A 17,962-nucleotide genomic window follows, 5' to 3' on the forward strand; every position below is an offset into this window, starting at 1 on the left:
GTCTCAATGCCACATTTTTAGCCCTCATTCCTAAAAAGGTGGTCTCGAGATGTGAGAAACTATCGCCCCATTAGTCTTATGAATGAGATGTACAAGATTTTTTCCAAAGTGTTAGCAAATAGATTAAGCTCAGTAGTAGAAAAACTAATCTTGAAGCCGCAAAATGCTTTTGTCAAAGGTAGACAAATTCTTGACTCGGTACTTATTGCAAATGAAGTCTTGGATGGTAGATTAAAGTCTAGAAAACCCGAGCTACTTTGCAAGTTAGTCATGGAGAAAGCATATGATCATGTCAACTAGAGTTTCATTCTTTACATACTTGGAAGATGTGGTTTTGGAGAGAAATGATAGAAATTGGTAGAATTTTGTATCTCTTTAGCTCGTTTCTCTATCTTGGTAAATGGATCACCGGTGGGTTTCTTCAACTCCTCTCGTGGCCTGAGACAAGGAGATCCTTTTCTCCTATACTTTTTTTATTTGTCATAGAAGCTCTTAACAAGATGATTGAGGGTCTGGTAGGCGATGGGTTACTGCATGGTTTCTCGGTGGGGAATGGCGATCTCAACATTTCTCACTTGTTATTTCCTAATGACACGCTTATCTTTTGTGGTGCACACCTTGGACAAGTGCATGCCTTGAGGGCGGTACTCCTTTGTTTTGCTGTTGTGTCAAGTTTGAGTATCAACCTTGCAAAGTCGGAAATAGTGCCAGTGGGGGCTGTCTCCAATGTGAAGATTTTAGCTATTACCTTGGAATGCAAGATATCTTCGCTTTCTATGAAGTACCTTGGCTTACCATTGGGTGCTTCTTTTAAATTTATAAGGATTTAAAATGATGTAGTTGAAAGGGTGTAGCATAGATTGGTAGCTTGGAAGAGGCTTTACTTGTCAAAATGCAGTAGGTTGACTTTGATTAAAAGCACTCTTTCAAACTTACCCACTTATTTTCTATCTTTGTTCTCACTTCCCACTAAGGTGGCTAACCGCATTGAGAAGCTACAAATGGATTTTTTATGGAGTGGATTTGGGGATGAGTTCAAATTCCACCTGGTTAATTGGTCAACAGTTTGTACCCCAATTTCTGGGGGAGGGTTGGGGATTCGCCACTTGATGAAATTTAATCAAGCTCTGTTGGGTAAGTGGTTGTGGAGGCACCAAAATGAAAGGGAGGCCTTATGGAAGTCTGTTATAGACTCACAGTTTGGGGAAGCTTGGGGAGGATGGTGCTCAAATGAGATACAAGGCACTCATGGAGTGGGTTTGTGGAAAAATATTAGGAGCCTTTGGGGGTCCTTCCGTGGACATGAACATTTTATTGTAGGCGATGGTTCGCGTGTCTCTTTTTGGTTTGATATATGGTGTGATAATTTTTGTCTATGAGATACCTTCTCTGCCATCTTTGCGCTTGCTAGAGTAAAGGAGGCATCGATTGCCGATTTGCTAGTCCTTTAAAACGGCATCCCTCAATGTAATATTAACTTCATTAAGGCAGTTCATAATTGGGAGGTGGAGTCTATTACAAAGTTCTTTGCGACATTATATTTCGCAAGTATTCCAGGGGCACCGGAGACAAGTTGCTTTGGAATCATTCAAAGAAAGGTATTTTCTCTATCAGTTCTTTTTATCAAAAGCTCACGAACTCCGGATTGTCTATGTTTCTGTGGAAGAGCATATGAAAAACGAAAGCTCCCTCAAAAGCAGTTTTCTTTGTCTGGACAACATCTTTAGACAAGATTCTCACTACTGATAATTTGAGAAAACGACGGAATATTGTCCTAGATTGGTATTGTATGTGTAAGAAGCATGAGGAGTCAATTGATCATTTGCTTTTACATTGCAAGGTGGCCAAGGTTATATGGGATGTTTTTTTCTCAAGAGTTGGATTGTCTTGGGTTATGTCTTGCAGATTGGTGGATTTCCTCGCAAGTTGGAGAGGTCTATACGGTGATTCTCAGGTAGCGGAAATTTGGAGATTGATCTTAATATGCTTGTGTTGGTGTATTTGAGAAATGCTTGATGTTTCGATGATCAAGAGAGAAAATTGGAGGAGCTTAAAGTTTTCTTTTTTAAGTCATTGTTCTTTTGGGCAGGAGCTATAGTTTGTAATGGACTTGGTGTTCATGATTTTCTTCTTTCTTTTGTAACCTCTAGCTAGGCTTTTTTCGTGTATACTTCCTGTGTATCTAGTTTTGTCTATTTCTATGAATACAAAATCTTTGATTACCTATAAAAAAAAAATTATGTTCATACAGATATAAAATAAATAAATAAATAAATAAAAGTAAGACATTTAAACTCAAGCTTAATTTCTATGAATATTTACAGAGTTGTAGGATAACGATGCTTGTATCCTTTGTCCAGCACTAAAGCCGTAGCAAACAGCTAAGAGAGCACTTGCACGCAACAAAAACATCATATAGCATGCCAACCATTCTGCAGTACTACCACATAGATACAACATAATTTGTATATACATGAGATGAGGCTACCAACAACAGTCCTATATCTATTTCCACAACTAATTCAAGAAGTTAGTAATGACAAACCCCAATTCTGTACTAATAAAATTTGTACGTCATTTGAGATTCTTCTGCCAATCTACTTCTAAATGATTACTTACAGAGGAGCAATGGAGATTGGAGAGTCATTCTATTAGACATGTAAAACGAACTCCAATCGATCCGTGTTGTCGAGGATACAAAACTTGCTGCACTAACAGGAAATCAACTTAGAAGGCACTTTGGCTGGGGAAGATTAGGACTTATCATGAAGTCTAGCTTCAGCTTTGGACGAATAAAAAATGGAGAGCATATAGTACTGAAAAAAGATGATGATATAGGAATATCGGCTCTCTCCAATCAAAGTCTGTATCTTGACGTACAAAATGCAGTAACTCCATCCACTATCTAGCTGCAAATTCCCTCTCAACCACGCAGAAGATCGTCTTCAGGCGATCTTGCATAGTTTTCAGGATGTCCTTTGTAATGCTTTTCTGATTTTTAGTGCTTTTCAGCCATGCAATTCCAAAAAATACCCGCACCATACAACACTTTGTTTTGGGGGGTAAATCCTCAATTTGGTATCTAAGATGAAGCTGCAAAAGAAGAGAAGACACAGGTCAATCCTGCCTAGCCAATAAAGTAAGCAAAAAATAAGCTGAACATGAAAAATGATTGCAATGGTACATTGAGCAGTCATACACCATACGTTGAAATTGTCACCAAGTGGAATTCCATGGTGTGTCATAACCTCCTCAACAAGCCATCCATTCTTATCAGAAAGAGTCGACCTTCGCTGAGTACTTGTCACCTCTCCTCTATAACAGGAAATATTTTTATCAAATTTGTAATGTATGTGCCTCTCGTAGACATCACCTTTTTCCAATTCCCATGGGGTGCAAAAGTAGTTAAGACAACCAGCCTTCTCCATCACTCGATGATCCAATATTCCCCCGCTGAACACCTCCATAAAGAAACTAACCTGAAATCACCAAAAGACAAAATTGATGGTCAGTGGTAAAGAAAGACAGATATAATATTGAAGAACAAAATGAAAAAGAAGAAAAAATGTGATATGCAAGGGGTTATATGCGCACACATAACTACTCACACACCCACACCTCTACACACACACACACATATAATCTCTAATAGAAATTGAAAAGTTCCAATTTCTTGTCCTGAGGCACGGGATAGGAAATTGATAAAGCAAAATAACAAGAGATATGTTCCTAAGGAACCACGTTTCAACGCATCTTTATCAAATGGTTATAAAGATATGTAGGGGGGGAGAGAGAGAAAGAGAGAGAGAGAGAGAGCTTACAGGAACAGAGAGAGCAGATGCATAAACCTCAGACATGCTGACATCATCAAGGCTTAAGGAGCTACTCTCATCAGTTTGGATGCTTTTCGCTTCAGATTCTTCAATTATTTGCACCTTCTGCTCAGGACTCAAAGATCTTGCTTTCCATAGAGCCATAATTGTCCTATTGGGCACCATCAAATGTTAAGTCAAAACAGGAGGTCCAATTTTTCTAATATTCTTTTTTTGTTTCTTTTCCTTCCAGACGCTATTCTGTTGTTGCTACACAGCATCATTACTAATTAGGCGTGCATTAATTAGTGTTTAAGTGGTTTTTTTCACCATTTCAAGACAATGAAAGGATATCGATCGGCACAGTATAAGCATGACTTCAGAAATGATATAAAGAATATTCTAACAAGAGAAAAAGGGTGCAGATTGTTTTAAACATGCATCTTCTGGTATCTAACTTTACTGCAAATGTCCCACATAATAGAGCAAGATGAAGAAAGTGGTTCCTAATCATGGCGATCAACAGTATGCCCATCAAATGCAAGGGAATTTATGTCAAATGGGTATACAAGAAAGCTCTAGTACAAAATTGTGGCAATTGGGAATAACATGCACATACAAATAAGTCTGGAATTGAACAGACCATCATGGCCTAACCCAAAAAAAAACAAAAAACAAAAAGACAAGAAAACTATCAGGGAGCTATACAACGAAGACAATCACAACCTTTTTTTAGGTGGAAAAAAACATAACTCTTTTCCTTTCATTAAAATAAAAGTATATTACATGCTCTCTGGTACAGCAGCAACCACTCACCCAGGAAAATAAGCAAGCAGAAATATAAAATCAATAAAAAAAAATATTTACTAGGAAGCTGACAGATTGAGTGAATCAAAGTGAGCTGAAGTAGACAATAATATATTTAAAATAAATCCAAAATAAACAGAAATCATCAAAACAGGTACAAGTAAGTCCCATAATGCATATCTCAGAAGCATTAGCTTACCTTTGCTGCTGGATTGATTAAAAAAGAAAAAGAAAAGACTGTACCCTTAATGAAGGCATGGGAGAACTTACAGGAAGCACAAATATGACAGTAATATGGCACAAAATCATTAAGAATGGTCAAGTAATGTGCAGCATACACCAAGTAGCGTGCAAGTGCAAAGAAAAAAAAAGATAGGTCAAGTTTAAGGTGCTTGAACCCAATACAAAAGGCCATAAAAGACCAAAAAAGAGATATAATCGAACAAAATAAAATTATAGAGCTAAAGAAAAAATAAGAACTCCACCTTTAACTTAAAGATTTAACATGTTATAATATACGGTGCTCTTTTATTTAACTACCTATGTGCTATATTGAAGGACACGAAGGACTGGAAACGGAACTTCAGCCTGCCTTCTTCTTTTGTCTTTGCCCCATGCTGGGCATCCATACCTCTGCCTGGCCGGAGAGTCATGTCAATAATTGGATTGCCCATTGATGATAGAGTAGGTGGAACAATCTGGATATCTTCTATATCCTCCCAGAGGAAAAAGAATTTAGTCTTGTGTCCAAATAAATTTGTATGAAACCCAATTATTCTTGCTGATAGAAATAAGCGACCCTGCACAGAAACAACTGCAAGTTGATGGGATATAACTTTGGAAGCACACATGAGTTAAATTCATGGAAGGCAAGAATGTCAGCATTTAATTTCTCTAACTACAGCTTAAAAATTAAAATAGTTTTAAAGAAAGTGTGAAGCCATAAAACTTTTAAGCATGATTCAACCATGGCAACAGCACCTGCAGGGGCATTTTCCGTTTCAGATGACAGGTAAACTCATTAATGAGAAACTCCTCTGGTGGAAGCCCAAAGAGTTTTTGAAAGGCTAAATTTGTTTGAGGAGACCGCACATTCATCTACAAAAGGATTAGTTAAGTTAATAACAACAGAAGTAGACAAACCAAGTGCATGGCTTAAAATAACATAACAAATAAACAAACAAATCAGCAGATAGCAATGTGGATCTCCGAAGTATAATTGGCCATGTACCTTCTTCCCCACCATTTTCTCCATCTTACTCAGATACTCTCTAACAACATTGCCACCTCTACTATTGTCCAAGAAAACTCTTAAGTGAAGCTTGGACCGACATGCCTGAGCTAACTTTCCTTGAAGAGGAATCCACAAATCAGCTAGATCTGATTTATTATATTTCAGAAAATTGATTTCGGCATGTCCCAGAGATGCAATTTCATCAAAAGATCCATCAAAATCATAAACCTCCACGTCCAGGACAGAAGGAAGCTCATCCATAGCATCAAATTCAAATATTTCTGCAAAAAGGAACGTGGTCACAAGAAGAAAAACAATCAGGTTAAAATTCAGATTCAAATTTTGTTTAGACAAATACAATCCAACAACTGTAAGATCAGTGATGTAACAGAATATAACATTTAACGGCCTAAAAAGAACGGATGAAGAAGGAAAAAATAGTCACCATTCCATTGAGGATCAGATTTTTTAAACTTGACTGAGCTGGTTCTAGTTTTCCCTTTACAAGTAAACACCACATATGGATCAGAGGACCCACTTGAATCAACAGCTGCTATATTAATTCCTTCAACCAAGGCAACAGTTAGAAACCAGCCATCTCCTTGCGCCTTGATTCCATGATTACTGCCTATTATTGGATACACACCAAATCAAATCAAATCAAATCCAAAAAGAAACAATGGCATAGAGAGATACAGATGCAAGAGAATAATTAAAACGGTTTAGGCAGTTGAGACACAGCAGAGGCCTGCAATTCAAAGAACTTCACAATGGAAATGGAATAATTAAAAATGCAGAAATGACAGCAGCACAACTGAAATGGAAACCCAAAAAAAAAAAAGCATTCAGCTCTCTGCTTCAAGTTGAAATTAACTTAAAATATTATTGAAGAAACATGAACTTTTAGTAAAGACTGACAATACAACCACCTCAGAGACTCATCTGGAGAGAGAGGAGTGATGCGCTTAAGGGACAAAAACCTGTTGTTTCTAAGTGAAAAAGGCAACTGTCTCAGGTTATACTACCTTTCTTTACTCTGGCCTGCATGAAACGCAAAATCATCCTCAGTAGCCGTTCACCTTGAAGAACCACAACACTGCAGACTATGAACTCAGAAATTGAATCTGGCAAGTCAAGCCAAAAGAACTCGAGCCCTTGACTTGTGCTGGGTCTAGCCATCCAGATGTGGACAAGCACATACAATCCCATACAAATTGAAGAAACTACGGTAAAATTAGCAAAATGCTGAACAGCTAGCTTCCAATCTGACGGGGATTTCACCTGCAGTGATGCCAAAACCTGTTCCTTATTCGACCCAAGTGCCTTAGAGCCAACTGGATTAACACTTTCAGATAATAAACTGGCATACTGCTCAAAGCTCTCCTTTATACCTTGACGGGCTCCATTTTCTATTATTCCCTTCATCATGGTGCCTTGTAGAAAATTCATTCGCCAGGATACTATCAAATGGGAAGATTGTTCTCCTGACAGAAGCTCAGGCCCAGGTGTAATGCAGTAGAGCACTTCTGCCTTAAAGTTGCGTCCATACATGATATCGGGAGTGCTCACGCTTGCCAAAACAGCAAAAAGCTTCCCATCAGCTTTCAGATACATTTGCTCCTCAGTGGCTTTGACAGCCTTGATTACTTTAGTTGCAGCCTTAATGTAAGTAACTACTCTTTTCAAACTCTCAACATTTTCAAATTTCCAAGGTCCTAATTGCAGTTCTGTAGAACCCTGCAGGCCTGCTAATAATTTGTAAAACCTTGAATCAGGTGAAAATAGTAGAGAGTTCAGGTCTGGAGGTGGAATCTGATACAATTGGTCAAGAACCACTCCTCCAGGTAAATTTTTGGGAATTTCATTTCCCTGATCCCTCGACTCCATTTTCCTCATCAATTCTTCAAACGTATCAGAAGAAGACATATCCTCAGACTTGTTCTCATAAACCTCAGGTCCAGAAGTTTCAGGTGGCTTCAATGCCAAAGCAGCTGTGTCCGAATGTTTGTTAAAAATCTGAGCAATTCTGTCGGCAATGGAGTTCTGCATACAAGACTTGTCTTCCATAGAGGATGCAATTTCTTCTACTCTCAATGAAGAAGGTGAGTCAAGTGGGCCACTGGAAGACGATTCAATTGTTTCATCTGCATGCTTTCTCCCTTGCAACCCATGAACACCACTACCATTCAAATCCAAGGATGAATTGTTTTGAGGGAAATATATTGTGAGAAGAATTTCACCTGTAGGAAAATATCATGAAAATTACAATTTCTTCAAGTAAATAAACGACCACCCACAGGCTACTAGAATACACAACCATTAAGATAGAACAAAGTACAATAGGCACAGAAAATTAACTAACGGAATCCAAATTGTTAACTCAAAACCACAGAAGGAAATTATCATATTCAGGACAATATCAGTGATGCAACTAAAACTTCCTCAACAAAAACAGGAAAACACATAACGGAAGCACCTATACTCCAATGCTCTATATTATACAGGGGTTTTGCTTCCTACCCTAATGGGAGCTTTTGAATAAAAATTTTGTGATGTTAAATAAGCTCACAAACTCCACAAATAGCCAAACTCAGCTTTAAGACAAGCATGGCAACTTACTTACAAGAAGAAAGGAAAAACTCAAGCACCCAATTAGGGACAAAACTAAACAAACGTGGGAAATAGCATTACCACAAACATAGCAATATAAATACAAGAAGAAAGAGAAGAACTTAAAACACACGAATTAGCAAAAAAAATGAAGCATTACCACAGTCCTTGTTCTTGGATCTCTCACTCTTTGGTTGCAGAGAATGCCAAGCAGGACCAAGCCACTTGTCTTCGGACTCAAAGATCCGGGAAACCGGCATCTTGAGCTGCCCAACAAAGTCGTCGTTGGTGTACTTGTCTTCGTCCAAAACGGAGAAGAGTAGCTCCTCATTCAAGTTGTCGACCTGGAAACCGAATTCCTCGCCCCACTGGGGATTCAAGCTCTTCTTCACCACTTTGGTCCTTACCTTCTGCTTCCCTAGCTGTAACCACACGTACGGATCACTGAACCCGTTCAGGTCCATTGCCGGCAAATTCCGTGCCTCGATTACACGCACCGAAAGATTCATTCCCTTTTTGTATGTAAGATCAAGAAGAAAATCTATGGACTTGCTACGGGTAAGAGAGATTATATGGGTTAATGTAGGATTTGAGTTTTCTTCGTTAAGGGCTAAAACTCAAAAGCAGACTCTAAAAAGATGGAAACTGTTAGGAAAAATTGTAGTATTTTTGCGCGTATTGCTGCGAAAATCGTCGAGTCTGATCATTAAAACTGGCGTTGATTTGTGTTCGTATAAGAGATTTAAATATATTCAAATCTCTTATACTAACAATTTGAAAGTGAATATAACAATTAATTGAACCAAAATGAAGATTTCAGGAACAAATAACAGAAAATTTGGGATGAAAAACCCAAGAAACCAGCAAAGATAATTGGACTTGCAGAGAGTATAGAGAAAACTTTGGACCACCCAAAGTGGATGAGTTCTGGAAGAGAGAGGGATTGAACTTGTAGAAAGCTCTGCAACTTTACTCTGCTTTCCCAGTCCGTCCCTCAGTTGTATGTTGGAATTCTTGACTTTCTTAGCTCTGTTCGTACTACGTTTGGTTAAATCATTGGGAATCCGGGATTTGGCATTGGAATCAAACATTAATTCCACGTTAATGATTAGTTCATGCTTCAACTCTTTTTTTCTTTAATGTATTTGTCAAATCCCACTTGAATCTCATAGGATTCAGCAAAATCTTATTATAATCCTCTGAATTAATTAGGATGAAACTAACTCACTTCCTAATTCATAATATCATAAGATCTCTGTGCTGCAATCATCTTCAAACCTTTGTTTTTTTAGTAATTTAAGCTGAGTGAGAGAAGATATGAAAAGGGAGCATCATCAAACTTCTACCGCACATGATAGTAGAGGGTGCTTGACTCCGTAAACGTAAAAGAAATTTTATAAAAATAAATTAATAAATTGATATGATTTCATATAATTCATTAGGTCTATTTTATAATAAAAATAACTCTATAATTTAACTTACTATATTAAATTAGGCTAATTTAAAATTTTATTTTTATATAATCATTTTATGATTAAAATATTTCTCTTAACTAATATAATCCCTCTTACCTTTTTTTATTCAGCACAAAAAAAAAAAAAAACTAATATAATAAATCCTTTTTTTTTCTCATATTAACTAGTTCCCTTTTTTTGGTTCATTATGTTCTAATTTATATTTATATTTATAATCTTATTATAAAGCTGCTTAAATGCAACCTTTTCAATTACTGATATAATGAATTAAACAGAGAGAAAAGAAAAGTGAATTGACTAGTTAAGTATGTCTTTTTTTTTTATTATTATAAAATAATAATAATAATGATACAGAATTTAGGATAGATCTTTTCTACTATCAAGAAATAACAAACATCTAGATAATAAATCAGAAGGTATGCAACCAAAAACGAGATTGGTTGCTGCCCATTACGCTACAAAGTGCACACATCGATGAATTTTTACAAATTTCCAATACCTTTGAGAAGTAGAGATATGTTTGATGTTTTCAATTATAGGTTTAATGTTCCAGTGAGGGACAGTTTCTTTGTTATCAATGGCTTCTATTACCAGCTTCGAGTCACCTTCCAAGATTACCATTTCTTGCTGCCTTTGGAATGCCATTTTTGTGGCTAGAAGAGTTGCCTTAGCTTCAGCTACTAAGGGATTGGAAGTGAGGAGTTTTTCTGTTTGAGTTTTCAAAATTTTTCCTCTATTATCTCTGCAGACTACTGAGGCTACTAAGAAAGAATCTCTGACAGCTGCATCAAATGAGAAGCTCTGGAAGTTTTCAAGAAGAGTCTTCCAACTTTCTACTTGTCTTGGTTTTCTTTCTTGCCATGCTGTTTTGTACTCTTGGTATATTCTGTTTAACTGGGTTGTTGCTGATTCAATAGAGAAGGAAGTGTGTTTGTGCAGTATTTTGTTTCTTTGCTTCCAGATGAAATCCAGGATTATCACAGTAAATAATTAGAAATGATGTGCTTCTTCTTCGCTCAATCTCAATTCTTTTGTTGGGGAAATGATCATTTTTATCTGGTCTGATATGGATTGAATTGGCAAGGTTTCTAGCTTTAGTGGCCATGAGCTTTGATACCACATAATTCTGGCAACTGGGCATTTTAAGAAAACATGAAGTGGTGTTTCTTCTTCTTGGTTGCATATGAGACATTCTTCAATTGGAATTTATTGAATAGCTTCTTTGATTCTTGATCTGGTAGGTAGTATATTCCATTGAAGCTTCCAAAGCAATAGCTTATGTCGATCATGAATTTTCAATTTCCATATACTTTTGTAGATGTTTAGAGTGGGAAATTGTGAAACTGTCTCCTGATTGTTAATTACCATTTGGTAAGCTGTTTTAACAGAGAATTCACCTGAGTTACTTGGGATCTAGATTATTTTGTCTTGGCCCTGAGAGAAGGAAGGCAGGGGTATTTTTAGTATTTCAGTTATGCTTTCTTCGTCAAACAGCTCTTGCTTTTTTTTGAGTATTCCATGATCTGGGAACATCTGTAAGGAGATCTGCAACTGTTAATTGTGGATGTGCCTCTTCCATTCCTTGTAATGGCTTGGGCTTGAAGTTGTTCATAATGAGAATCCATGGTTGTGTCCATATATTAATCGAGCCTACATGATTGATTTGGTAGCACCTTCCTTTTTTGAGTGTCTCTTGTTTGTAACATTCCTTTCCATAGGCTTGAGTCTATCGGTTTTGGATTTGTTTGCCAGAAATCTGTGTTATTAAGATATTTTGCTGATAATATTGCATACCAGAGACTATCTTGTCATTTGCTCATCTCTCATCCCGTTTTTGCTAGCATTGCTTGGTTCATGTTTGCCATTTGTCTAATTCCAAGACCTCCAATAGCTTTTGGCTGACATATAGACTTCCAATATTTGTGAGTTAAGTTGTGATGTTTGTCTTTAAGGAAGCCCTACCAGAAATTTTTAAAGCTTGTATCAAGTGCCTTGCATACTGACTTGAGAATTTTGTATGAAGCCATGAAGTAAGTTGGGATGGTGCTTGCAACCGTTCTTATCAACATTGTTCTTCCCACTTGGGAGAGCAGCTTAAGTTTCCATCCTTCTAGCTTTCTTTCCACCTTACTTAGCATTTCTTGGTAATCATCCTTTTTCTTTATGGTAAATGAAGTTGGAAGACCCAGATATTTCATTTTTTCCGAAGCCGCTTTGTATGGTAGCCATTGTTTGATTGTAGGTTTTGCTACTTGGCTAGTATTTCTTGTGATGAAGATAGAGGATTTCTGCATGTTAACTTTTTGGCCTGACCACTACTGATATTTTTCAAGACTCTCTGATATTGTTTTTGCACTTCTTTATGTTGCTTTTGCAAAAATAATCGTATCATCCTCAAAAAGAAGATGAGAAACTGAAGGACCGTTTCTACTAATTTTGACTCCTTCCATTGTACCCTGTGCTTCTATTTTTAAGAGGATTCTTGATAATGTTTCTGTAACCAGTATGAATAAGAAAGGCAATATTGGGTCTCCTTGTCTTAATTCCCTTTGTGCATTAAAAAACCCTCTGGGAGAACCGTTTATTAATACAGAAAAAGTTGCTGTTGTGATACATTCTTTTACCAGATCGATCCAAACTATGCTGTAGCCCAACTGCTTCACTACCATGAAAAGGAAATTCCATTCCATTTGATCAAAAGCGTTTTCCATATCCAACTTTATGGCCATTAATCATTTTTTCTCCCTTTTTTTTTTTAGATGATGAAATAACTCATGAGCAATTATTGTGTTTTCTTTTATGTACCTTTCAGGAACAAATGCTGTTTGCAATGGAGAGATGATATTACTCAATGTGGCTTTGAAACGGTTGGCCATAATCTTGGTGATGATTTTGTATACAACATTTGTGAGGCCAATGAATCATAAAGTAGTTTTCAATTAATTGCCAAGTCCCATTAATCACAGTTATTTTTATTATAAAATAAATCTAACAGATCAGATAAAGTCACATCAATTTATAAGATTATTTTTGAATAATTCATTTGTGGACGTAGCAATCCTCTTGAAGAACTGGTCAGGTGCAAAATGTCCCAAGTCCCAAAGAAGAAGAAAAATGAAGTGATTACCTTTCCTTTCTGGGTACAAAGTACATAAACGATGTCCTAAAGCAGTCAACCTCACTCAGCTACATAGAGGCATTGATTGTAAAGGCTCAAAAAACCAAATGCTAAGGTGAGGTTGGTATTTAAGGCATTCACTGATGGCTAATATTAATTGAAAATACAAAAATCATAGATGTTTATTTGGAAGTGGTAACCAAACTAAGCAAAACCAGCAGCAAGAAAATTGTTTACAAGAATATAATGCAAAGAGATTATTAATCCCTTTTAATGGGAAACATAGAGATACAAATCAGTATGAAAGGCTGAGACCATTCTGGCATGCATCTTCCAACCTTTCTTTCTCTCAACCGACTCTATTTTTGCCTCTGGTATATTTTACCCAAGAATGACTTCAACACTGCCTGAACTGCTTTGCTCGGATGAGCTTCAATAGAGGCTGTCAACTTCTCGTAGCTCTTGCGCTCGTACTCAGCAAATACACCCTATCAAGTTGGGATTAGAGAAAATAAAGATCATGGACAAACAAAAAATTTAATGATCAAACACCATAGATTAAAATAAATAATCCAATGAGTAAGATTGAGTTCCTGGATACGAGAAAAGCAAGCAAAAACATATTTTTGTTACCCTTTAATGATTTAGTTGTATATTTTAAGGAGTTACTTTAAGAGGTACCTGAAGATCAAGCTCTTTGTAGAGAGCCTTCACTTTTGCGACATTGGCTGGGTCTGGTTTCCCGTAGTTCTCCTGGAAACAAACATTCAAAGACCAAGTCAATCTCAATGTTGATAAGGAAAGGAAGACAAAAGGTATAAGGAAAGTTCCCTCTTACATGTAGCATTTTCTTTTGTTCCTCGTTGCTTAGCTCCAATGCTTTTACCACCAACCAAGAACACTTGAAATCTTCAATGTCTGTTCCGATCTGATGGCAGAAAGGACCCAAGTAAACCACGAATTAAGCGAATGGACCGGGAGTTCAATTAAATAAAAATATGAATAAACACATCATTCTGAGTCTCACCTTGCCAATTGTTTCAGGATCTCCAAAGCAATCTAAATAATCATCCTACAAATAGAAGAAAAGAATTGAGATTGACAAGAGAGGTTCATCTGAGCAAAAAGAAATGTTATTTCTAAGTTTCCAACAAATGCTCTGGAGAGAAAAGCCAAACTACAATTTGTATATGCTTATCAACAATTTACCTGTACTTGAAAGTAGACCCCCATTTCAACAAGAATTTTCTTCACATCAATATGGTTGTCCAGATTCTCACCAGACATAACCAATGCACATGCAACCTGAGTAGATTCATGGAATTTAAACAGCAAGTCGTCAACCAAATGGCAACCTTTTAATGCGCAAGAACAAGTTAAGACCTAAGTATCAGATGTCATTGCAAGAGTATAGTACTATGATATAGTTACTACACCAAAACACAAAATGGTAACGACATGTTTTTCGAAGACATCAAATATTTAGTCAATGTTGCTTTGCGAAAAGGTCATAGAAGTCAACATGCAGAGGAACAAGGAGCTAGTGTTATATTGAACATCAGATACAAGGTATATGGGGATAAGACAGGCAATGTCAAAACGGGCACAGAGATGCGAACTATTAAATTTACCTCTTTCCATTAGTTTAAGTTTTTGGGATAAGTTATGATTTAACATGGTATTAAAGTAGAGGTCATGAGTTCAAACACTAACTCCACACTTCATCCTATTAATTAAATATTTTACGCATTGGGCCTACTTATTGATGAACGTGGCCCACACATGAGAGAGAGTATTAGAATATGTAATTAAATAATTAAATTTATCTCTTCACATTAGTTTAAACCTTTGGGACAAGTGGTGATTTAATAATTATTATGTCTTCAAAGAAAACTCAACAATGAAGGAAGATCACTAATAATCCAGTTAATGCATGTTGCAATATGTGCTTTCATCGCAATAAGTAATTATACCCACCGAAAGGTAAAATGAGTAATAGGCAGTCTTGTACTGAACGATGCGGCGGTGACTGCATCACAGGTCAATCAGTTAGTAACAAAATTATACATACAAAACAAATCACAGGACTTGCAATTATGATTATGCTGTCTAAAGCAAGACAGATGGATCTGTCACTGTAATGAAAAGCATCAATTCCTAATATGAAATTTGTCAATATCATGCATGACATGGAGACTTTCTTCACAGATTTCATGTTTAGTTTTCTTGTGGAAATCTAAACCAGGCTTAATGACTTATTTGATAGGATAAACCAGGCTTAGCGACTCCCTTGCTGAGGCAGAAATCAGTGTGCATAGTATGGATGGCTTAGAAGTTTCATCTGGGTAAGTTATTTATCTTGAGCAAAAAGATGCAGACATCATTTTCTTAGCGGATCTTTCATAATTTAAACTCACAGTGACAAAGTGTATTTGGACAGATCTTTTTCTCCTTCAATAGTAGTAATCAAATCTATCATCTGTCCTGAAGCGGTCTGAAATTCCACCTATGTAAAGTACAAGATAACTGAAATTTTAGCATAACAATTAAATGAGAACCAACAAAGGAAATCTGTAAATGTCTATTACCTCGTTAAACAAATCGAGCAGATCTACATAGTAGCGTTTGTTCCTGAAGTGTTTCCTAAGAATCCTGGAGATATGGTTTCGAAGAAGAACCCCATCATTTGTAGCAATCAGACCAACCTAGAACATACCAATAACCCAAGTTAATCTTCTTCACCTATTATGACAACCACAAGAAGCCAGAGCATGTTCAGTACTGTTGGCACAAACCTTTGGCACTCTGTACCAGCAAGGTTGACCACGCCGTGTGTGAGAGCTATCCATAATGTCGTCGAGAACAAGAAAATATGCTTGAAGCTGCAAATGTTATTGTCACTAAATGATTAGTTACTACGTAATGTACCTGAAGAATGCTGAAACAATTACACATATGAAATGAGATGAGATGAGATAAACGTTAAAAGTTGAATAAAACATTATTAGAATATAATTTCTTAATATTATTTTTGTTTTGAGATTTAAAAAAATTGAATTATTTATTATATTTTTTGAAAAAGTTGTAATGATGATATGATATAAGATGGTTTGGTTTGTGTAACCAAGCCAGGCCTTAGTGATTCATCTACATAAAGAACCTTTGACTAGGAGAGGTTTTAGATTGACATACCCATTCGATACACCAACCAAGAGCACTAGCAAGGAAAAATTCATCTTCAGTTAATTCCTTTCCTTCTTTCAGCAGTTTGTAGCTGTCAATAACAGACAACCCCCTGTTTAACTTCCCTGAAAGATAAGTATAATCCACAGATCTTAGTCTGTTTCTTGAAAAAAACAAAGTGTTTTCTTATTTCACTTCCATTTAATTTCCTTTCATGGTAAGTTTAAGAAACACTTGAGCCTCGTTTGTTTTCACAGATGAGATGAGATGAGATGAGATAAAAGTTGAAAATTGAATAAAATATTGTTAGAATATATTTTTTAATATTATTTTTGTTTTGAGATTTGAAAAAGTTGAATTGTTTATTTTATTTTGTATAACAATTTGTAAAAATTGTAATGATTAGATGAGATGAGAATGATTGTGAAAACAAACAAGACCAATTTACATAGAAATACATAGAAAACTGTTCAACAAATTTACAGATATGCTCAAAATTCTTACCTCCAGGCACATTGTAGTCCAGCATCTGAAATAGAGAGAATTAACAAGATGGTCAGGAAACCAACAAGAAGCCACATAAATTTATGATCTGACTCGTGCACCCGCACTCACTCTCAAGAAAGAGAGTTTAATCATGTGAAACTGTGAAATTAGATATAATTTTAAATGAAATCCACAAATAGAAAGTTTCTTATTAGGAATGATTATAAAATCCCACGATTTTTTTTTTTTTTTAGAACTCTTTAGCTTTCATTGGGTGCATCTTTGTCTACGAGACTACGACTACCTTCAGAACAGATTTTGTATGGTTTTTAAGTTTAACCACCATAATAACAGTAAAGTGGAATCTTCATGAAAGCGGAGCTCCAATGAAAACAAAAAACTAGCTGTACAATAATCACTGAACACAGCTTAACCATTTCACAGTTTTCCATTCTTTTTATGGGAGAGAAAATCTATAACCTCTGACTCTGTCAGCCTGATCTCTTTTTCATTCTTTCGTAGGATAAAAGTCTACTTAGTCTTTCTTGTATTAGTTATTCGGCCTTTATGTTTGGAAACAAGAAACGTAGAGAAGCTAAAAGGACAATAGCAATCAAATAATCAGAGTAAACAACCAATCCGAACCAAAAAAAAGCTTAAATTCTTCAGCACTAATGCGACAGAGCATTACGAAAAGCTGGAAGGATGAGAAAGCAAAATGAGATGGAAAATTCGACGTACCCGCTCAACCCATTGCCGAGAATCATCGGTCCATTCGAAAGCAGGGTCTTCAAGGAGCTCCGATTTCAGGACGGAGTATACGTTCAGAAAGGCTGACTTCAGATCCGCCATTGACACCCACGCAGAGCTTTCACAGAGAGCAGTGAAGAGTGCTGGTGGTTTTATAACAGGAATGAACTTCAGAACAGAATTATAATTGGGACAAGAGTTCATATAAATTTCGAAGGTTGCCATTATTTATTAAGAATATTTTGTAGACCCTTTACCTAATTTCTTTTTTATTTTTTTATTTCTTTTTAGCTTTACCTAATTTATTCATGGTGATGGATCGACGGCTGCACGAATCAATAGCCTTTAATTAAAACAATTAAGATATAAAGCTCAATTAACGTAATTAATGATGAGAAAAATGATGAGCCATAAAATATCATTTTTATTAGGAATGTAAAAAAAAATTAATGAATCAATAAACCGTACCGGATCGGACCGAATTGAA

General features: G+C 36.2%; 2 protein-coding genes across 3 annotated transcripts; both read right to left on the minus strand.

Annotated features, from left to right (window-relative positions):
• Window positions 1-2,295: 2,295 nt before the first annotated feature.
• On the minus strand, window positions 2,296-9,619 carry LOC109003628 (C2 and GRAM domain-containing protein At1g03370-like). Of its 2 annotated transcripts, none has more exons than XM_018981854.2 (9): window positions 8,624-9,616; window positions 6,879-8,093; window positions 6,299-6,481; window positions 5,851-6,134; window positions 5,601-5,717; window positions 5,160-5,419; window positions 3,822-3,984; window positions 3,207-3,479; window positions 2,296-3,093 (listed from the first exon to the last, which is right to left on the minus strand). In XM_018981854.2, the coding sequence occupies exons 1-9, from the start codon at window positions 8,970-8,972 to the stop codon at window positions 2,902-2,904; spliced, it is 3,036 nt and encodes a 1,011-aa protein (XP_018837399.1). In that variant the 5' UTR covers window positions 8,973-9,616; the 3' UTR covers window positions 2,296-2,901. The 2 variants fall into 2 exon arrangements, with proteins under 2 accessions (XP_018837399.1, XP_018837401.1); XM_018981856.2 differs by having other exon boundaries at window positions 2,977-3,093; window positions 3,185-3,479; window positions 8,624-9,619.
• A 3,434-nt stretch (window positions 9,620-13,053) lies between these two features.
• On the minus strand, window positions 13,054-17,615 carry LOC109003627 (farnesyl pyrophosphate synthase 1-like). The gene is made up of 12 exons (XM_018981852.2): window positions 17,467-17,615; window positions 16,744-16,768; window positions 16,249-16,364; window positions 15,852-15,938; window positions 15,645-15,761; window positions 15,474-15,562; window positions 15,034-15,085; window positions 14,266-14,361; window positions 14,084-14,128; window positions 13,895-13,984; window positions 13,738-13,809; window positions 13,054-13,544 (listed from the first exon to the last, which is right to left on the minus strand). The coding sequence occupies exons 1-12, from the start codon at window positions 17,575-17,577 to the stop codon at window positions 13,416-13,418; spliced, it is 1,029 nt and encodes a 342-aa protein (XP_018837397.1). The 5' UTR covers window positions 17,578-17,615; the 3' UTR covers window positions 13,054-13,415.
• Between the last annotated feature and the right edge of the window lie 347 nt (window positions 17,616-17,962).

The sequence above is a fragment of the Juglans regia genome, chromosome 4 (assembly GCF_001411555.2).
Source record: "Juglans regia cultivar Chandler chromosome 4, Walnut 2.0, whole genome shotgun sequence".
Lineage (NCBI taxonomy): Eukaryota > Viridiplantae > Streptophyta > Magnoliopsida > Fagales > Juglandaceae > Juglans > Juglans regia.